A 23,172-nucleotide genomic window follows, 5' to 3' on the forward strand; every position below is an offset into this window, starting at 1 on the left:
AAATGTGGATGATTTAGTTAGAGACAAACACGCAGGTGCCTCGCCCAGGCTCCTTAACACAAGGGAAATGAGGCATGACCACAGCAAAGATAATCATCTGGTCTTAACCATACAAACATCATAATCGCAAACAGAATTAATAAATTGCACATTGACAGACTCCCAAGATCATCACAACCCTGGAAACAAACTGGGAGAACCAGTTTGCTTTAACCTTGTCCTCCCACTCCCACCCTCTTTTTTTTAGCAAACTCCTTGGTCTCATAGGTGAAAGATAGTCAAAGGTGACGGGCCCCTGGAAGGCCTTGTTTCAGATTCACAGTCATGGTCTGTTCCTACCATGATATTGCAGTTCTGCTCCACACTGAAAAATACAGTCATCTAGACTAGAGAGAGTTCATAAAATCAAACTGGAATGTATAAGTTTACATAGATTCCCCAAACTCTCACAATATCTGTTGTTGTTTTCCAGCAGTTCTCCATTGAAAGTAAAAGAAAATGTTGGGAATGATATCTGACACTATTGCCAAACCCAAGAGCTCAAAAATTATCGGTCAGCACCCCAAAAATTCAGGAGAGGGGCTCAAAAAAAATTAGATTTAAAATAAAAAAGATGATGTTCTGGTGTTTTGGCTGGCTTTTGAGTGTTTAACGTCTCCTGCCCATCCAGTGTGTGATAAGGTAATAGCTTTTATTGGACCAATGTCTGATAAAAGATATTACCTCACCCACCTTGTCTTGCTAATATCCCGGGACCAACATGGTTATAACTACACTGCATACACGTCCTGTGTGGGCCAATTAGTGTTGCCCGCACTCCCAAATGTATTGTGTAATGTGCTTTTGGCCGCTGCACCAGGAGCTCTCGCCCCACATGCCTGTTCCCTATCCTGCAATTAATCCTGTCCCTCCAGCAGAGCCATCCTGTCCATAAGTTGGCCCAGGGCAACTGCCCTGGGCTCCGCGCTTTTGGGGGGGGGCGGAGGCCGCACTTCAGGACATGGGGTCCAGGGCAGCCTGGAGGTTAATGGTGGGCCTGGTGCCGGCAGCAGCAAGTGACCCGGCCCAAGCCCACCTGCCCCGCCCCGCCCCACCCCGCTGGCTCCCAGCAGCGCTCGGGGGCAGGGTCAGAAGCCAGCAAGAGGCAGAGTGGAGGTTTGGGGGAAAGGGGTGAATAGGGCGGGGCCTGGGCCGGCAGGGTTGTCCCAGGCCCCATGTTACCCACACACCTCCTGGGTGTTGTGTTCTGTCCTATCTAGTGGCACCGAGACCACTTAGAGAGAGAGAGATAAAATGTATCTGCTCTACCGCCTTAACTAGCAGCCAGTTGGCTTTTAGCTCATGCAGTAGAGACTCATGTACTAAGCTCCAGAGGTCCCCGGTTAAATCCCACCCGCCAATGACCGGGGTCTGTTGGCGTTACACCCCCCCCCTAGGGACGGCACTACCCTCCAGTTTCCCCCATCTGTTCAACCCACACAGCTCCATCTTCACTTCTGCTCCTCCTGCGGTTCTAACCCCGCTGCCTGGCCTTGAAGAGGAAGTGGGGGTACCAACCTGAGCTGCTGGACTCTTTAGCTCCAGCTGAGTGTTGCCAGCCTTGGGAATTTGTGACCAACTGGGCTACTTTTGAAAGGCATCAGGTGACTTGTTGGGCTATAAATTACTTTCTTGGGGCAAAAGTTGGGCGATTTGACTGCTCCTCAGTCCCTTCTCTTTGCTGCCACCTGGTGGCCTTTCAAATGGGAAGTCATCCAGGTACATGCACAACTGGATCAAATCTGCCTCCCCCCTAGCCAGCAGAAGCCATGCAGCGCATGCTTGGGGGAGTGAGGGGGGGGTGGGAAAGTAGGTTCATGCTTCATGCGTTGCATGTTCCTGAAGCAGACCCCGCACAAGTAACAGTGTTCCAGAAAATGTTATTTTTTTCTGATTTTACTGAAAATAATGCTGTTAATTAGAAACAATATCTGCACAGTCGTTTACATGTTTGATAGTTATGTAAAAACCTATTAAAACATAACAGTAATAATAATTGCTCCCTGCTGCCTACTGAGCAATCCTGATGGGGATCATAAATATGTCCCTTGGAAGATGACTAAGCAGCTGGTATTTTTCTTTTCCCTGAAAGAGTGTTGCTGTATTTCCCTTTGGGCAGTCAGAGATTGAGCTTGTTTTACAGTTTCCTGCCCAGTTTCTTTGGGAGAAAGCATCTGAAATCATTACATATTTTTAAAGGTGTTAATAGAACCCCCCAAAAGCGTGAAATACATAAACTATGAACATAGTTTTGCTTGGGTGGGTAGTGGAGTGGAGCAGCAGTTATGAGAGTCACTTGCTGTTTAAGGGATGATTATTCGAAATGCGCTAAAACCCACATTGGCTCATATGGTCTTAACCTTTATTATGCCTCATGGGTAGAGCTAGTGGTCAAATTAGGGGTAATCAGGATGGGGGTGTTTATTAGTGAGGGAGCTAGAAAGTGCTGAGAGAGCAGAACTATGATGGGGGGAATTGGGCACCTTCCCCACCAGTGACGTACTTCTTGGAGGAAAGGATATGGAGCCATCTATGCCCTCCTCAACAAATTCTTCAACAGTTCCTCATCATGGCTACACCTTACTAGGCCATGGGAGGTGGCTCAGAGGCTCCTCTCCTATCCACTGCTCCCTGATTAGGGGAAGGGACCCAGAAGTCTCCTCCTGCCCCATGTTGCCTCCTGCAGTGGGGAAGAGCCCCTTTCAACCAATGCTGCTCCATCTAGGGGAAAAGGGGAGATCAGACCAGTGCAGAAAAGTATGGGGAGGGAAGGAGACAGTCAGAGCTGAGCAGTTGTGGATGTAGATTAGGGTTACCATATTTCAGCAAGCAAAAAAGAGGACGGGAGGAGCCCCGCCCCTGCCCCTTCCACTCCCTCCCACTTTCTGCCCCCCTCAGGACCCCCAACCCTCCCCCTGCTCCTTGTCCCCTGACTGCCCCCTCCTGGGACCCCTGCCCCTAACTGCCCCCCAGGACTCCACCCCCTACCTAAGCCTCCCTGTTCCTTGTCCCCTAACTGCCCCCTCCTGAGACCCCCCAACCCTAACTGCCCCCCCAGGATCCTACCCCCTACCTGTACCCTGACTGCCCAAAACCTTATCCACACCCCCACCCCCAGAAAGCCCCCCCCGAACGCCCAACCCCCCCCCCGTCTCTTGACTGCTCCCTCCAGAACCTCCCTGCCCCTTCTCCGACCCCCTGGCCCCCTTACTCTGCCGCTCAGACCAGCGTACCGGGGAGGAGGAGCAGGGGGAGGAGCTCCAGACTGCCGGTGCGAACGGCCGGCTGGTGATCTGCGAATGCGGGGAGGGAGGGAGTGCTCTCAGCTGCAGGGGAGAGGAGGGGGAAGTGGAGGAGGGGCTCTCTCTGGCTGTCGGAGCCCCATGTAAGTGGCACCATCCGTCCGGCTGCCCTGTCAGCAGCGCGTGCTCTGTGGGGGGAGGGGGAGTCCGGACATTTACAAATTCCCTCCCGGACGCTATTTTTAACTCTAAAAGCTGGACATGTCCAGGGAAATCCGGACGAATGGTAACCCTAATGTAGATGGGAGACACAGCAATGACACAGGGACACTGAAGAGCCTAACATGCCTCCAGTGCCTTCTAGGGCTGGTTTAATCCTTGTCAAGGAGAGAGAGGCAGTGAAGGGGGGAGATCAGGGCTGTGGAACATGCAGGTGTTGAGAAATTATTTTTTTTAAAGAACCAGGAAATTAATTGCCCAAAACCTTTGTTAATGCAGCTATAAGATTGCCTAGTGGTGCTTTGTGCCTTTCCAGAATATCAGCTTTAGTTACGTTTAAGCATCTGAAAACCAGGAAATACAAAGGTAAAGGTACACACCACTCCTGCAAGGCAATCTTAACTATTCCCTCTTTGAGTGATGCCCCAACACGCCAATAACATACATGCTAGCATTCTTCCCTTATAAGTACTACGGAACACTGAGAACAAAGCATAGAGGCACTGTAGGACAAAGTCTACAGGATCGGCAACCTTTGGCATGCGGCCCGCTAGGGAAAGCCCCTGGCAGGCCAGGCCAGTTTGTTTACCTACCGCGTCCGCAGCTCCCACTGGCTCACCGTCCCAGGCCAATGCGGGCTGCGGGAAGGTCGGCCAGCACATACCTCGGCCTGCAGGGCTCCGGAGGCCCTTTAAATCCCCGCACAAGCCCTGCCACCCCATGGGTAGCAGCAGCATGGCTCCCACGGTGATTTAAAGGGCCCGGAGCTCCGCGGCGGCTGGAGTCCCAGGCTCTTTAATTCACCCCTGAGCCCCGGGGCTCCCAGCTGCCTCTGCAGCTGGTAGCTCCAGGGTGATTTAAAGGCCCTGGGGCTCCCAGCCATAGCCGGAGCCCCAGGGCCTTTAAATCTTGAAAGGCCCCGCCTCTTCTGGTTGAGGCCACGCCCGCGCTCAGGACTCCGGCGTACCGGTAAGTCCTTTAAGTTACTTTCACCCCTGGGCAGGGAAAGGCTCCGTCAGAGCCTTTCCCCACTGCAGTGACAGACTCCTGCAGTGGGGAAAGGCTCAGCAGTGGGGAGCCTTTCCCTGCTGCCTCCCCACTGCTAGAGCCTTTTCCTGGCACATGTAGCTACACACCACAGTGTGGGCATAGCCTCCTTGGTTCACTGCGGCGTCTGCCCAAGAACATGTTGTTCCTTGATGCCAACAAGGTTTCTGAAACAGAGTGTTGGAGCATTAAGCAAATTGAAATATTGAATATTGAAACTAAGTTGAAATATATTTAGTGTTCTGCCTTTTCAGTTTTTACTGATTTTCACTGATAAATTACCAGATGTTTAATAAAAGGAGTTCAGTTTTTACTGATTTACACCCATTGATTGATCCAGTCAGTATTTTGGGGGAGGGGGTACTTCTTTTTGTTAAACACTAACACTTTACGTGACTGTTGTGTCCTGCAGCTCTGAGATTGTGGCAGTTCTATAGAGTAAAGCACAGAACACATACAGGGGAGGTTGGGAAGAAAAATCAAACGTTAATATTGCGCAGTGATTGGCTCACAAGGAGATGCTGCCCACCTATTTCTTTGTGTCAATTTAGTGTAGCGCTGAATTTAAACAATCAAGCCTCCACAGATAAAAATATGTAATGCCCCCTATCCACCCGGATACCTCCTTTGGTGTCAATCTCCTTATGGGTTTGGCTGGACTGGGTTGGATTCTTCTGGATCCCCACACACCCAATCCTGCCCTCTCTGTGGCTGGCTCCAGACTACCCCCAAAATGGCTTCTCCCCCCTCCAGGGATCCCAGGGGAGGGCATTTCACTCTCAGTTGGTCAGGCTAGCTCTTCTTCCTGGGCTTTCCCTTGCCAATCATTTCACTCTGCCCCATCCTCTGAGCAGGACCACCTGCAATCTTTCTCCAAACCAACAGGCACCCCTGTTCTACATAGTGCCTCTCTTCTCTCCCCCTTGGCTATCTAGCAGAGTCTGAGTTTGACCTTGGCTCTTCCTTACTATCAGGGACAGTGTGTCTCTCCCTGAACTACCAGCACACAGAGCTCCAGGAACCTAGGTAAACTTCTTGGTGGTTACAGATAGATAAGCTAAAAAGGTAAACATGGGGTGAAAATGCAAATCTATGCCTGAATACCAACAAGAAAATCAGTGCTTAGAAATTTTCAAGAGAAGTAAAGATGAGCGTGAAGAAGACTCATTGCACTGCAAGTACTGCAGCATTGAGGTCAGTGCTCATGCTGGCTGAATAAAGGAGCATGTCGAAAGCAAGCGACACAAGCAGCTTAAAAAAAGAGAGCGAGTGTCGGGATAAACAGTCAGTATCAGGATCTTACACCAAGGCTTTAATGAAGAACACAGCACAATTCTGTCAATGAATTTGTGTGTGCTCTTTGTTTTGCCAGACAACCGCTGTTAATTGCAGGAGCCTATTGGTGACTTTGTGTTACAGTACTGTCCAGCAGCAAAATCCCTTCCTAATGCAGACAATCTCACTCGTAAGTATCTAAAAGAAAATGATGCTTTAGTATCTAAATCGATGGAACAAATTGATGGAAATGTGGTGTCTAGTCTGATTTTTTACAGGTCTCCTAATGCTTTGGACCATCTGATTCTTGGCCTTGTTTTCATTTTTGATTTCGAAGCAAATAAACCCGCATTGTTTTGTGCTGATGTGACATTCATCCCTTCTGCTGACAGCCGTTTTGTCAATGCAGCAATCAGTGACATGTTTGAGATGTACCAACTAACTTGGGAAAATGTGGCAACAACTAACACAGATTTTGCTTCCTACATAGCTCCGTTTGCACAGATTTAACTCAATCAGAAACCAGAGCTGCTAAGCATTACCTGTCCTGCTCATCTGATTAACGTTGTGCTGTCAGCAGCTACTGTTACAGAAGAAATGAAAGACATGACATTTTGCCATCATTGGATTCGGGGACGTTTTCAAGCATGCGAACAACTTGGAGGCTTTGTTTTACACAATGTGAGACAAGTGCAGAGCTAACTGCCGATTACCTACCCTTCTTGTGCCACATCAGTGGATGAGCTTGGATTTCACTGCCTATCATGTAAATAATTCTTGGGCTGTGCTAGTGCGTCTCCTAGATCATCCTGAGTTTGTTGGTTCTATAGCAGAAACTCTGAAGAGACTGGCAAATAACCAAAATGACCGCCAGATTCAGCACACAAAGGTAATGTTCATTGTTGAAACGCTGGAGTTTTCTCTGACTACTGCCAACATGTTTGCCAATACTGACATTTACCAGATCCTGACAAGCAAAATTTCAGCTGAATTGAGCACAAAAGGTGCAAGAGAAACATATGGCAAGAAAAAACAGCTGTTTTTGGAAATCTTTCCAACCCCGGAACATGAGTAAGCCAAAAAAGCATTCAAAACCTTCAACACATCGCTCAGCGAGAAATGGGAGGGGACCATGGTCCCTAAGTTTGGTGACAAAGATTGTTTTTGGAATGTTGCACCCCTTCCTCAGGGTGAATTTTGCAGCAGACTATGACCATTATGCCAGAGCATTTCAACCATTTGCCTCTAAAAATGAAATTTCAAATCTGAAAAGGGAATTTACTACTTTGCCTAACCCTGACAATGTGAAATTGGATGTGCTAGTTTTTTGGAACAGTCATTAAGACACTTCCCACTTCAGCAAAGTGGCACAGCAAGCTTTGAGTGTATCCTCTGGATCTATTGACACAGAGTGCATATTTTCAAATTTGGACCACCTCCAAGACTGCAAGAGACTCAACATGAGTGAAGACACTGAAGAAAAAAATTATGTGAGCGTACGCAAACCACGATTTAGAGAAAAACTACTAGCTCAGAGAGACAAAAAATACCTTTGAAAAAAAAAAAAAAAAAGTTTCAATTATACTGTAGTAAAATGTGCATATTATGAAAGTTTTTGGGGTTCTCTTTTTTCCCCCCCAATGTTTCTAATTTTTTTTAAACTCGATTTCATCCCGGTTTTAATATTTGGAAAATAAACACAAATATTCCCAGAATTTTTTTTTTTTTTAAACAAATAAAAACTGAAAACATGGAACTAAATATACTGTACTGGTGATCACTGTTGCTTGCATTAACAAAATCAAGGTTACTGAAGTTCCTTATCTAATACGGATTACAGTATTCTATGGTAAAATATTCACAAATCAGTAATTGATGTGGGAAAGAGTATGGGAAGCAAATTGACATTGGCTCTTCTGGATAATTTTTAAATAAGCTTTTCCTTGTATTAACTCCCAAAGGAAAGCCTGTACATCTGGTGTGAACTAAAAGACAACATTTGACCTGCACTTGGATGCCTGACCCAAGACATTCTAGTGCTTTATAAAATTCATCTCCAGAGAGTTTAAATATCTGCTGTATCTTTGGAAAACGGAACTAACTGAGGTGGTTCGCATTTTAATACAGCTGGGTCAGAAACAGTCTCCCTACATGGGGAGTGAAGTGGGTAGCCAGAATCACATATTTTGTAGCCAAACCACAGCCAAATTTTCTATGTATTGTATACAAGTATCATATCTGATGCCTAATATTTGTTGTAAAGCACTATAAGAAGATTAGAGATTTTACAGGCAAACTCAATGACATAATATACCATGGCCAAATTTGGATTTGATGGAAACAGGTACAGCAACTGCACTGTCTTCAATGGAGTCACAACCACTTACACTAGATCCAAATTTGGCCACTTGCCTTAATGTTTCTGGACGTGTACTACATATCCTAACCCCCAAAATGGTGCAGGCTCTATGTTTGACAGTATCTATCCTCACTAACACACAATGCTTATCTTCCAAGATATTAAATTGAAACAAGAAACCTTATCTGTTACCTTATCTTCCTCCTCCTGAAAACTAACCAAGTGCTAGATAGTAATAGTTGTGCAATGAAATACAGTTTTGGAAAAAGACAGCTGAACCCACAAGATGACCTCAAAGAAAAATGAGGCTGCTCAGCACACTCTAGGATTGGGCCCAAGTTGAAGAAAACATTGAAGAGACATCTCTCCCAGCTTCAGTATCAAAGCATGTATGCAGCAACTGTTCTGTCTTGCTTTGGAAGATTTTCATACACTGATAAGTTATATTTCAGACATTTGAAAACAGCTGTGTCACTCTTATTGCTGTTGACAGTTACATGCAGTTTAAAGTATTATAGAATCAAATAATGTATTTAAAATACTGCTCTGATTCAGACATACTCAGCAGGATATTTGTTGTATTATCGCACTGTTTGTTTTTAAGTAACTAAATTATGTTCAGCATAAAATTCTACATTATACCATACGATCTCTCATTTCAATTAATCTAAAAATAAAACTTTAGGAAATTTTTTTGTAAAAAAATTGTTTATTCAAGTGTTTTATAAACTACTAGGCAAATAGTCACTAAAGCCTTTGTGCCATGAGTGTAAACTTATTTTAAAAAATTGTGTTAAAAACTAATACAGGAATTCCCATTAATGTTTTAAAAAAGTTTGTTCACACATTGAAAGAAAATACATTAGCAACGTCTTCCAGCAGAATCCATCTTTAAAAAAGTAAAACTCTAGGTGCAGAACTGTTCTACAGTATATCTTCTACAGTTTATTTTAAAATCACATGATTGCATATCATCTCTATTGTCTTTTAGAACTTGATCAAGAGTTTTTCTTAAACAGATGATATTCAATGATGTGTTACACACTGCCACAGGTACTACAATTATTATGAGTGCACACACTGCATTTTACTTACAAAGCAAGACCTTTCCATATGCTGTGTCATACCATTCCTAGCCAATGCAGTTAATTCAGTTATTTACCTTTAAAATCATGTACGTTTTCCAAAGAAAAATGCTAAAAATCCATAGCCCAAATTCTGCACTCACTTACACACTTGCTATTCCACAGAATATAACCACATTTTGGTTACATGAGTGTGAGAGCAAAATTTGGTCCATGACTGTAAACATTCACAAAAGTCTGCAGCAAACAGTGATGGATAGGTAGTCTATGTGCAATACAATTACTTCCATTAACATAGGGGGATGGTAAAGAGCATATCCTGGAGACAAAATGAAAGGCTTGTTTGCATTTCTGTAAAGAAGTGTTCCTCACTAGCTAAACTTTACTCAATTAAAAGTAACTAGTTCCTATCCCAGAATACAGTACAGCATCATTGTCTGGCTTCCTTCTGTTCTGACTCAGATAGAGGAGTATTCAGTTCAGCAGCAGGTCCACAACAGTATTTCATATGGCATTTTAAGAACCTGATCTAGTCTCCCCTCAACATACTATTGATACTAATAAAGAGTTACTCATGCATATGAAGGAGAGAATAAATCCCAAGAGCCATACACAGACCTTGATCTGTGCACATAACTCTTACTGATGGTAACGAGAGATGTGCATCTACACTAAGGATTGTCTACAGCTTTAAGTGTCTAATTTCAATCTAGATGTTCTTTCTACATTACCACACATACCATACAAATTTGAAAAGAATGATGTGAAAAATACCACACACTATTTAGAATACCATTTTCCCCATACCGTTTGGCTGCCAATTGTTCTAATTACATAGGAAGTCTGTGTTTAAAGGGCCTGGTCCTATGAGGAACCAAACACCCAGCTCCCCAGCTACAGAGGAAGTTGAAGATGTTCAGCACATCACAGGATCACATCCCAAATTGTTTAAAAGCAAGAGTAATCATGGATTTGTTTGTAATCTGACACAAGAACAGTTTCCCAGAAGCTCTTCACTCTCGTCTTGCTTCTCTGTCCCAATTTCTGGGCCAGATCATGTCCCCATTGAAGTCAATGGGTATTTTGCCATCGACTTAATGGCAACAGGATCAGGCTCTGTCAAGCCACCACTTCAGTCTTCAAATATGTCTTGCTTGTCAAGAAAAAGATGATATTTATTGCCATCCACTCTGGGGTAGACTTGTCTGCAGTGAAAATGGTGTTCCTGGTGCAGAGGGATAGCTAGTAAAACCATCAGGCTGAGCTGGATAGTTCTCTAGAGCTGAAGCTGAATGTGCCTTCAATAAAGAGAAAACAAGCAGGTTAGGAAGGAACTTTTAAAAAAGCAAAAAGCCATGCATAGAACTATTCCTGTTCATGGTACAGAACTTTTAACAAGAGAAGTTTCAGAATAGCATGTTGGGTGTGCTGCAGAAGAGGGAGATGGGAAGGAAGTATATCTAAGCGTAGGCAGTTCTTTAACAACCCCTCAGGGATTGAACTCACAACCCAGGGTTTAGCAGGCCAATGCTCAAACCACTGAGCTCTCTCTCCCCCCAAAATCTAAATCTAAATCTAAATCTTCCTTGCTGCAGATTAAGCCATTACTTGTTCTACCTTCAGTGGACACGGAGAACAATTGAGCCCCATCTTCTTTATGATAGTCCTTAACGTAATTTGAAGACTTTTTGGGTCCTGCTCCCAGTCTTCTTTTCTCAAGACTTAATATACAGAGTTTGTTGGGGGTTTTTTAGCCTTTCCTCAGCGATCAGGTCCTTTTACCATTTTTGTTGCTCTCTTCTAGACTCTCTTCAAGACTCTCTTTAGTTTGTCCCTATCTCTTCTGAAGCGTGATACCCAGAACTGGACACAGTAGTCCAGCTAAGGCCTCATCAGTGCCAAATACAGCGGGACAATTGCCTCTTGTGTCCGACACAAGATATTCCTGTTAATACACCCTAGAATGATATTAGCCCTTTTTGCAACTGAATCACATTGTTGATTCATATTCAATTTGGGATCCACTGTAATCCCCAGATCCTTTTCTGCAGCACTACTGCCTAGCCAGTTATTTCCCATTTTGTAGATAGGAAGGAAAAATCAAATGCACAAGTGTAGTACTTTGCACTTGTCTTTATTGTCTTGTTGATTTCAAGACAATTTGTTACAGTTATTTTGAATTCTAATGCGGTCTTCCAAAGTGCTTGCCACCTCTGCTACATTTTTATAAGCACACTCTCCACTCCATTATCCAAGTCATTAATGAAAATATTGACTAGTGCCCGACCCAGGACAGACCCCTATGGACTCCCACACACACACCAATACATCTTCCAAGTTTGACAGCAAACCATTGATAACTACATCTTTGAGTAAGTCTTTGACCCAATTTTGCACCCACCTTACAGTAATTTCATCTAGACTGCATTTCCCCAGTTTGATTATGAGACTGTCCTGTGAAACTGTATGAAAAGCTTTAGTAAAATTAAGATATCATGCATACAGCTTCCCCGCATCCACTAGACCAGTAACCCTGTCAAAGAAGGAAATTAGGTTGGTTTGGAATAATATGTTCTTGACAAATCCATGCTGACTATTCCTTACAACCTATTATCCTCTACCTGCTTATAAACTGATTGTTTAATAATTTGTTCCAGTATCTTTCCACGTATCCAAGTTCAGCTGACTGGTCTATAATTTCTCCAGGTCCTCTTTGTTCCCCATTTTAAAGACAGGTACTAGATTTGCGCTTCTCCGGTCCTCTGAGGCCTTAACCATCCTTCATGTGTTCTCAAAGATAATCGTTAATGGTTCTGAGATTGTTTCAGCTAATTCCTTAAGTACTTTAGGGTAAATTTCATCAGGCCCTGTCAATTTAAATACATCCAACGTATCTAAATAGTCTTTAACTTGCTCTTTCCCTATATTGGCTTGCATTCCTTACCCCTTGTTGCAAATATTAATTTTGTTATGTATCTGGCCACAATTTACATTTTTAGTGAAGAATGAAGCACAATAGGCATTAAACATCTCAGCCTTCTTGATGTTGTCCATTATTAGCTCTCCTGGCCTGCTAAGTAGAGGACCTACACCTTCCTTTGTCTTTCTCTTGCTCCTGATATATTCATAAACCCTCTTCTTATTGCCTTTTATGTTCCTTCCTAGGTGTAACTCAGGCTATATCTATGCTACAGCCACTACAGAACACTAGGAAAGCAGTCTGATTCACAGAGACGGTAAAGAGGGGTGGTTTTCCAGATGGCTTCATTTGAGACTGAGGTTTTAAGAAGAGTTTCACTAATTTTCTAATCTTAAATCTTCCTTCACAACCTTATTGTATTTTTAACTAAGATCTATATTTAAGTTATAATTTCAGTGATCAAAGCATGCAAACAAGAACAATGTCTTCTATTAGTACAATATATATCGGTATAATTTTAAAATCCTGTAGGTAATTCTTTGTTCCCTTATCATTTTCCATCTGTAGATCTTAAAGACTTTACAAAGCAAACGGTTTCTCTGTCTGTAAAAATGAAGCACAGATTAAGTGATTTGCCTAAAATCACAAAATTAGTGTTAGGGAACAGAACCCAGGTCAGTGCACTAGATCAAGATATTACAAATTTTACAAGTCAGATCTGTCTCCTTCTTTCCTCCTCCCCACTTTTACAATGCCACCACCCATAAGAAAGAATTTGACACATCCATAGTCTTTATAGAAAGTCAGCTGAAGTGCCATTGATGATAGCTGTTGCTCTTGGGGGACAGGACTATCTTCAGACAACTGGATGTTGGATTATCAGAGTGTACTGTATCACCCTTGTAGCCAATTCTTTAAAGTAAGCTGTGCTTTCTAAAAGCGAAGATTTGATATTGAACAATTAATGCTCCAGTGGAGCCTTAAGGCAGTGAAATATCAAGACATATGCAGCTTACCTGTAGTAGCGCTGATTGCGCTGCTGCACTATGCTGCAATTCCTGCAGGGAAGACTGTGCGGCACTTTGGGTAAATCCAGGGATACCAGGAAGAGACAAGAGTCCAGGGAAAACTGTATTTCCTGGGGTTTGCAGCCCAGAAGTCAAGCTGAAATAATCAAGACATGGCAGTCATTAGGAACACTTTCAACAATATTTTATCCTAGATTTCTTATCATGCTAGAGCACCAGGGTTTCTAAACCTCAGTTAACTAAGTTTCCCAAACAGAACACCTAAGCTGCCACCCACACAATGTTTGCATGTACAAGCCAGGACACTGGTACACACATGCAACTTGAGCATGCAAGCCAGTATCTTATGTGCGGTTACCTGCTTGTGCATGAATATTTTGTAGGTGAAAATGTAGTGCTGGATGTTTTTCTTGACACAGAAAAGGCTAGGATATTGTCTGCTATTACCTGAGTATGTCAATTGATACATATTTTAGACCCATTCTTGCAAAATCCTAGCATGTTGTAGGAGATGCCAAGTACCCTCAACATGGAGCTGAGGACACTCATCACCTTGCAGGATTGGACCTTACAGAAACTGTAATCCTGTACACTAGTTGCAAAATATAGACTGGCCTCCTCGTTTAAATTCTAAAGACAGATGAAAATCTACTGCTGAAGTAAGCATTTAAAATATTAAAAGTACTTTATAATTATGCCTGGAAATACCATCTATGTCTAAAGTAAATCAGTGTTTTGCCAAGAAAGAAATGGTTTTGACCTCCTTCAGAAACAGAAACATACCCAGCCTGTGCAACAAGTGCAGAGTTGAAGTTTGAGCTAAAGGCCGAGGCAAACCCTGGCAGGACCGGAGCCGGAGATGGGGCTGTGACAGCTGCCGGCAGCGGTGCAACTGCTGCTACTGTAGAAGATGCCTGGAGGCCAGGGAAAGAAGGGAGAGCTGGAGTGACAGTGGGTGTGTTAGAGACAGGGAAACCAGGAAAGGATGGGTTTGATGATCCCAGAGGCCCCTGGGTGACAGAAAATAGGGAGGGGACGGCACTGGACAAGTTAAGCGGAAAGGGTGGAGCAGAGACTGTTGCTGAAGCAGTGAGTCCGGAGAGAACAGCTGCTGTAGAATTCACATGAGAAGCAGACACAGATGAAGCAGTTGTAGATGGAGTGGCTAACAAAGACCCTGGGACAGAGACCGGTGGTGTAAGTGCTGGGTTACCAGTAAAAGCAAAGTTACTGGTCAGAGACGTGAAGGGAGGAAGTCCATTAAATACTGGGGCAACTGGAGCAGAGGAAGCATGTGGGGCAAGGGAAATGGAGCTGTTTAAGGGAGCACTCAAAGAGGAGAGACCTGATAATGCTGGATTAAGGGAACTAGGTAAACTGACTGGCACTGAAGTTGCAGAGGTATATGTACGCCCAAGCGCTGACAATCCTAGCGTGCCATGAGATGGGCCAGCCGAATGAGAAGGGCCTTTGAAGGCTGAGAGAGTAGGGCTCATGGGTTCAGTTTTGACCAGAACTGGAATACCTGTGGCAACTGGGGCTGATGAAATCTGATGCTCGGGATTAGTAGGGCTCGCACCATGCAAAAGCGCAACAGAGGCGCCACAGCTGACTGGTATAATAGATTGTGAAGTGGTTAATGGTGACTGAGTTGGCAATGTTGGGGGAGTGGAACTAGGATTGGCTACAGAGGGAGATGGAAGACCCGGGAAAATGGCCAGCCCTGGCGTGGAAGAACGTTGAGGTGTAGGTGTGGCAGATGGGGTATAACATTTGTTTACAGAGGAGGCAGGAGGCTCAGAGCTTTGATTAGCAAGAGCAGATAAAGAGGCAAGCTCACTTGTCACAGCAGAAGGTAAAGCACTGATTAATGAGGTATCATTTGATGTCAGAAATCCCTTTAAGACAGACAGAATTGGATTAGGCAAGCTAAGTGGGCCAGAGATGCTAGTGGCAGGAGAGCTAGCAATTGCAGAGGGAATGGGACTAGACATCCCTTGAGGAGTGGGGGTCAAGGACAAAGGGAGGCCAGCAAAAACTGATGACAATGGAGCAGGATTATTAACTGAAGCAATTGAAGAGGTTGCAGAAAAAGGGAGGCCAGCAAATGGTGCAGAAGCAGATGCAAAAGCTTCATTAGAGGCAGGTGTGGCACATGGTGTGGAAGAAGCTTGTGGAGCTGGCGTAGCAGCAGGGATAGAAGCCAGTCCAGAGAAAACTGCAGGAATAGGGATGGAGGTTGCACTATGAACAGATGTGACAGGAACACCAGACAATGAAAGGGATTTGATGACAGATGGGGTTGGGGTTGATGGCTGAGATGTATGGATGGAAGAGGAGACCTGCCCTGGGAAAACAGGAAGCACAGGGGTAGACATGCTCATCCCAGGGATGACTGCAGTGGCAGGTGCTAATGGATGGCTTATCGCCTTGACAGGGGATGGGGTAGGGACTGGAGTAGCAGCAGGTGTTGAAGGATTAGAACCATGAGGAGTAAAGAGCTGATTCGCTTGTGCAGAAAAAGCTGCAAAGAAACAAAACTGGTAAGAATACTTGAAACCCACAGAAATGTTTCAATTAAACAAATGCATCTTATATAATTATAAAATATGATACACAAGCAGTAACTAACATGTTTGTATATACACAATCTACATGGAAGGCTATGAAGATAAAATATAGAGGTATCTACATATAGGTGATACATGCCGAGCAGTATACAGTAAGTAGACTACATGTATCTACGTGTCTCCCTTCAACGATTATCTATTACACGCACTAGCAATTATGTCTAAACCACTCTATAGCATTTACAATTTCTTAATGAGCTAGTGCAAGCGAGTTTAGATCTTCAAACATGCTCCCAGAGATATCGCTATGTAAGACAGGTAAACAGCTAATTCCTGCCCCTAACATCTAGCAGCACCCATAATAGCATGAGCATTCTGCTCTTCACATGAGCTCTATATGAAGGTCTACGCTAATTCTAGAACAGGTAGATTGCCAGGATTTTACAGACGTTTGTTGGAATCCAGTCCACAACTGCAGAGTACATAATTTTAGGAGAAGTTTGGTTTTTATTTTATTGGTAGGTAGGTTTAAATCTTTCACTGTTTTTGATTCTGTATATCACAATCTGGACAGTAGAGGAAGTACACTACGAGATTCATGTGTGCTACAGGTGTACTAGCTAACAATGAAACCTGCTCATAAAAACAAAGTCTCTAAAAAACAGTTTGTTCCAACTGAGGATCAAATGTCCAATCTTCAAGTACCAATGCACTATAGCTAACACCAAGAATTTCAGTTTATATCAACCCTACAAAGTAAATAAAGAGGGATGTTCTCTGGAGGAAAGCAGGAAGGCACACTACCAGATTAAATGGGAGAGAGGACACTAAGTCTAGGTCTGAAAGCTGGTGTCTCAGAGCTCATTATGGGTCTTGAAACTCTTACTAAATGTGAGTAGCCCCATCACCTTCAATGTGGGCATTTCCATGAGTAAGAACTGTTTGACCTCAACACCCCAAAATTTGTGCTAAACTGTGTTTTAACCAATTTGGAGTGCTATGTAAATACTACATAAGGATTGAGCCCTTTAATTCTAGTCACTTCCACAGCATTTTTATAACACCTTGCTCTCCCTATAAATGCTATCATGTTCTTTGTTCCCATTATTTTTAATATAATTCCCTTGCTCCATTGTGGATTAGAAATAAGGCATGTAGTAATCTAATCACTGGTCGTTTCCCTTAAAAAACAACTTTTATATTTTGTTTAGAAATTAACATTTTCTGTTTAACCATGAACAGAACACTGACCCAGGAGGCAAAACTTACTACTTCTTTAACTCCATGTTATATCCTAAATTTACCTCTCCCCCCTTTATAACCTTAAGTTTTCCACCACTGAAGACTCAGCCCTAAGAACTTCGGATACTGTTTAAATTGATATAGGCAAATACTCTTAATATTCTGAAACTTAAACATTTTAGATATTTGCAAACAAAATGAAAAAGGTTCACTTCTGTCCTTTTCTACAAAACCAGGATCTGTGCCCCATGTCCTGGACTCTCTTTCCACAACCTCATCCTGAACTCCAAATTGAAGAATTAACTAGGGCTGTCAAGCAATTAAAAAAAGTAATCGTGATTAATCACACTGTTAAACAATAATAGAATACCATTTATTTAAATATATTTGGATGTTTTCTACATTTTAAAATATATTGATTTCAATTACAACACAGAATACAAAGTGTACAGTGCTCACTTTATATTTGTTTTTGATTACACGTATTTGCACTGTAAAAACAAAAATAGTATTTTTCAATTCACCTAATACAAGTACTGTAGTGCAATCTCTTTATCATGAAAGTTGCACTTACAAATGTAAAATTATGTACAAAAAAAACCTGCATTCAAAAATAAAACAATGTAAAAGTTTAGAGCCTGTAAGTCCACTCAGTCCTACTTGTTCAGCCAATCGTTCAGATAAACAAGTTTATTTACATTTGCAGGAGATAATGTTGCAGGTATAATTCTCCCCCAAGGAGTTCAGTCACAAATTTAAATTAACGCATTATTTTTTTAACGAGCGTCATCAGCATGGAAGCACGTCCTCCGGAATGGTGGACGAAGCATGAAGGGGCATACGAATGTTTAGCATATCTGGCAAGGAAATAAATTGCAATGCCGACTACAAAAGTGCCATGTGAATGCCTGTTCTCACTTTCTGATGACATTGTAAATAAGAAAAGGACAGCATTATCTCCTGTAAATGTAAGCAAACTTGTTTATCTTAGCGATTGGCTGAATAAGAAGTAGGACTGAGTGGATTTGTAGGCTCTGAAGTTTTACATTGTCTTGTTTTTGAATACAGTTATGTAACAAAAAAAAAGTACATTTGTAAGTTGCACTTTCACGACAGAGATTGCACTATGGTACGTGTATGAAGTGAATTGAAAAATACTATTTATTTTGTTTGTCATTTTTATAGTGCAAATATTTGTAATCCAAAATAATATATACTTTGATTTCAATTACAACACAGAATACAGTATACGAAAATGTAGAATAACATCCAAAATATTTAATAAATTTCAATTGGTATTCTATTGTTAGACAGTGCGATTAATCAATCACAATAATTTTTTTTTTTTAGTTAATCGCGTGAGTTAACTGCGAATAATCGACAACCCTAGAATTAACTAATGATCACAGTTCTTGGCTCTGACCCATTAAAGTTGGTATCAGAGAAATCTAGGTTCAAGATAGCCAAGGATTGTTGTTGGTACTCTGGTTTTCAATGAGGATGTTGTCCTTTTAATTGTATTGATTTACCTGTGTATCTGTCATAAGCGTATAACTAAGTGTGTCTTTAAGTAGCAAAATTCCTGAGCAACTACACCTGGGCACAGAGGATGGAGACAAAACAGACAGAGAACATTCTCCCAGAATTTTTAATGTTAGCTCCTTTAACAGGGCCATTTTACTTTATTTTGGTTACTTGCTTGTGTGCATAACAGAAGACAAATTCAGCTTGAAAAAAGTTCAAGTTATTTTGTTTTTAGTTTCTGCCACATAATAGGAATGGCACAAGTAGCAGCAATGAAACCTTCCCCACATACTGGATTTAAACAAGCTGTGAATATATTGTGCTATCAGTAAAATTTGGCGGTTGTGCATTCAAATCTCCCACTGTGACTTACATACACAAAAATCCTACTTGCCCCAGATTAGGCAAAAAGCAATTTTTTCAGCAACTGAAAAACAGTTGCTAATAATGAATTTCTGTGCACTGCATTTCTAAGAGTATTTTGTCTTAGTTGTTTGCTATATTATCTGGACAAATAGGCACACAATTAAAAATACAAAATATTATGTTCATTCAGATTAAGTTAAAAATCTTGAGGTTTAAAAATAATTTACAACTTTCTGAAAGGAATGCATTACATTGCATCAAAATACAGCAGATTTTCCCTGAAGAGCTGCACTTTACCTTGATTTTGGGAAGGTTTTGCCTGATTGGAAAGGTCTTCGTTTTCTATGTAGAGAACAACAGTTATTTAAGGGCAGAACAACTTCAGAAATAAGTTATCCATTCTCACATTTAAAAACATTTGTTTATGCCAACATTTATACAGAAACACATGCTTTACCTGATCCCACTTGATTAGGGGTATATGGTGGAGGAGCTGGTAAGCTTGGTGCTAGGACACTGGCCATTGGAACTAGACCGGCACTGTTGTAAGCACCTAAAAAAAACCCAAACACCACACATATGCGTCAAACAAAAGTCAATAAATACAAACAGATGATTTAAGGGTGGACTAGTCAGTATTATTCTGTTAAAAGGATACTTTCAAGGCTCTAAAATGTTCCCTTATTTGTTAAAGCAAAGCCACTTAACCCTCCAGGCTGCATAGGATGAGAGGCATGTGTTCCAATGTAAGTTTTAGTTAGGGTAACTCTCTGATGGCTCATAAGAACAGTGTCAATGGAAGACTGAGATAAATGTATTTCTTGCTCTCTGAAGCAATCTGGGAGAGCAAAATTCTTGCCTCTTTCAATTCCATGCTGTCTTACAAGAAAAGAGATGGGAGAAAGGAAGTGATACGAAATGCATATGTGGGTCACAGTATTTATTGTTATTGTTCCCACCCTAACAACTCCCACCCCAAAGCTGTGACAACCCTTGTTTTTGGAGGGTTGATAATAAAAAAACCCACCAACACTGGCAAGGAGATTTACATGAAAAAGAAAGAGTCCTTTCAAGGTAAATGTCATACTTTGGAACTGTCGTCCTTCAACATCTCTTTAAATGATAAGGTACTAAACTGGAATAGCAGGTGATCTTGATAGATTAGGTATAGTAAATGTTTCCTATCATAAAAATAGCTTATTTTCCTATAATGTATAGTAACTGACACACGCTGTTGTACTGTTTTAGCGTTTAGTTATTGCAGTGAAGAGGGACATCAGAGCTTATATAAAAATATGTATCCACACCCCCACAAAGGGTGTGAAAAACATATATGCAAATTCACACATATAAGATACAGACAGCACTATCAACACCACTCAAAACATGGAAAGGAGCTTTTCAACATCAAGTAGCTTGCGATATGTGCACTATTCATTCATGCTACAGGTATTAAAATTCCTTGCATGACTGTTTATGGCAAAGATCTAAGGAGCAGTTTACATTCACTGAGGGGACAAACACTCCCCACTGATATATACCAAAACACCTTACACATAAGTTTTGCTCATGGCTTAAAAACAGTCAAGTGAAGCAAGGCTCAGCTCACTTTATTTACTAACTAATTACAATGCAGTTTCTTAATGCAGTGTAGCATTTGATCAAAGGAGCTTAAAGCAACTGAAATAAACTTACTTCTGCTTGACGATGTGGTCTTTGCCTTTAAGGATACATCTACACAGCCTGGGGCAGCGAGCCTCTGAGCCCAGAGTGACAGACTCAGGTTCACAGGGCTCGTGCTACCACACTACAAATAGCTTGTAGATGTCGTGGCTCAGGCTGGAGCTCATGCTCTGAAGCCTAGAGAGGGAAGCGCGTTTCAGAGCCCAAGTTCTAGCACAAGCTGCAACTTAAAAGCAATCTACACAGCTATATTTAGTGGGGTAGCATGAGCCCAAGTCTGTTGGCTTTGCACTGGCTTTGCAGACATACCCTAAAAGGGACAGCATATCTTTTTCATGGCCAGATTCAAAGAACACATCCAGCTTTCCAACAACAAACTTTGTATTGGCATTTATGATACAGAAGTCAAATATTTATATTCAATTGAGTTCTAAGAACTCTATAGTTATCATCCTCATCTTTTCTGAAACGCATGTCACCTCCAGTAATAAGAGATTCTACAATCAGAACGGCGTTGACAGTTCTCTGAATGATGCACCAGCTGGAAAAGAAGCCAACACACTCATCGTATTGGCTTTACAGTGGTAACAGGAGAAGTTAGAGCTAGGACGCAGAATACACAAAGGGAGCACAGTCAACTAAAAAGGTAACTATGGTCAGAAATGTATCACCACACTAGAACTTTTTTAAAAGAAAACAAATAGATCAAATAATAGGATCAAGCTAAAGCACAAAGAAGCCTTACTTGGTGCAATAGTTGCATGTGGCCGGCATGGTGGGATGGGGTATGGAACAGGTTTGTGTGGGTTGTACGTTGCGGGAGCCTACGTTAAAAAAAGTGAAAAAGCATTAAGTAATACGTTTCTCCACCAAAAATTATAGCATTTAGATCAGGGGTTCTCAAACTGAGGGTCGGGACCCCTCAGGGGGGTCACAAAGTTATTACATGGGGGGGTCGCGAGCTGTCAACCTCCACCCCAAACCCCGCTTTGTCTCCAGCATTTATAATAGTGTTAAATATATAAAAAGTGTTTTTAATTTATGGGGGGGGGGAGGGGTCGCACTCAGAGGCTTGCTATGTGAAAGGGGTCACCAGTACAAAAGTTTGAGAACCACCGATTTAGATGCTTAGATACTGTACAGATCATTGTTATTTATCCTGGGAAAGAGCATTTGCTGTATCGAATCACATTGCTGACTCATTATGTTTGCTACCCTGACTCTAAAGCTGCCAATACTTGAATGCTTCTAAAGAAGGTGAAATACTGTGTTGTAATAACATAGTTGTGTAATATAGCAATAGGAAAGGAAAAAAGGAAAGTCTTTCCTGATCCATGCAGTTTTCATGCCCTGAAGCACTGGATTCTGTTTCCCTTCTCTTAATTTGCACAACCACAAACGTAAACTATGGCCATAAAATTATCCAGTCCTTAAAATACATACAATTAAAAATACAGCCACTAGATTGGGAAACACCTGGAAACAGAAGTACTAGTCATACATTTCTGCAATACTTCTCAACTCACACTGAAAACGTCAGATTCAGTACTTTGCTGTCCATTTGTTACCAAAAAAAAAAAAAATTTTTAATCAGAAATTTAGTTGTGTTGCCACAGAATAAATTTCCTCATAACGCACCTTATTTCAGGAGTTGTGTATTAGATTTTGATGTGGAAAAGCCTCACAGATCATGAAGCAAAGCCAGAATGGCTGTTAAAATTTCTAGACGAGGTCATGATGGAACTACGGGAACCAGCTTGGCTTTCCTTACTAGCCTAGTTGATATTGTGTCCTAGAATGCATGCATAGTGTATCGAATGGAAGCCCCTGCAGAATTTATTTCTTTATAGTTAATAAAATTATAGAAATACTGGGATACTGCATAGCATTCTTATTACAGTTAAGAAGCTTAAGTAAAGCCATCAATACTTAATGACAAGAAAGTAGAGATGCAGCTTCCTCATACCCTCTTCAAGTCTTTTTATTTTCTAGTGATATGACAGCATTTCATAAGGAAAAAAAATCATAAGGCTTAAGGCGTACTGGTTTGGATGGTCCAAGTATACGGGCTGCAATTCCCTTCCCTTCATTAGTACATTCTTCAGTCTCCTTTTTGATAGGCGTTCCCTAAGACATAAAAAACATCAGTTATTAAGCATTTTATTTAGAAATAAATAGGAGAAAGCAGAGATAAAGATTTTCACCTTAGTCTTATTCTGAATAATATTCAAATTCACAGCTATTCTGATAGTCTCAATTAATCACACATTCCAAAATACAGAACTGTGTTCTGGATTTGTCGCATCACAATTAAGAAAGTTCCAATTAGGCTGCATTATAACACTGGGCTTTTGTATGCAGAAACATATTAAATAGTCACAGTTTTTGTTACACCTGGAATTCTGCATTCAATTCTGGGGTCCTCACCACCAGAAAGACAAGCTATAAGGAGTTCACAGACAACATTTAGCATAGGACATTTAAAAATGAGCTGAGATTAGTAAATGTATTGCAGAGACCAATCACATATTATGTCAAAAAGTTCATCTACTAATAAGCCTTTTACACCTTTA

General features: G+C 41.8%; 1 protein-coding gene across 1 annotated transcript in view; it reads right to left on the minus strand.

Annotated features, from left to right (window-relative positions):
- Positions 1-9,279: 9,279 nt before the first annotated feature.
- LOC112119332 (proline and serine-rich protein 1) overlaps positions 9,280-23,172 on the minus strand; it is a 28,066-nt gene continuing 14,173 nt past the window's right edge. The window contains exons 7-13 of the mRNA XM_026653483.1: positions 22,643-22,726; positions 21,345-21,423; positions 19,374-19,469; positions 19,214-19,258; positions 13,998-15,738; positions 13,203-13,350; positions 9,280-10,564 (exon numbers count right to left, since the gene is read on the minus strand). Coding sequence (XP_026509268.1) covers positions 10,442-10,564; positions 13,203-13,350; positions 13,998-15,738; positions 19,214-19,258; positions 19,374-19,469; positions 21,345-21,423; positions 22,643-22,726 — 2,316 coding nt within the window. The 3' untranslated portion in view covers positions 9,280-10,441. The remainder of the gene's footprint in view (positions 10,565-13,202; positions 13,351-13,997; positions 15,739-19,213; positions 19,259-19,373; positions 19,470-21,344; positions 21,424-22,642; positions 22,727-23,172) is intronic.

Source organism: Terrapene carolina, unplaced genomic scaffold, assembly GCF_002925995.2.
Source record: "Terrapene carolina triunguis isolate 2854851 unplaced genomic scaffold, T_m_triunguis-2.0 Scaffold139, whole genome shotgun sequence".
Taxonomy (NCBI): domain Eukaryota; kingdom Metazoa; phylum Chordata; order Testudines; family Emydidae; genus Terrapene; species Terrapene triunguis.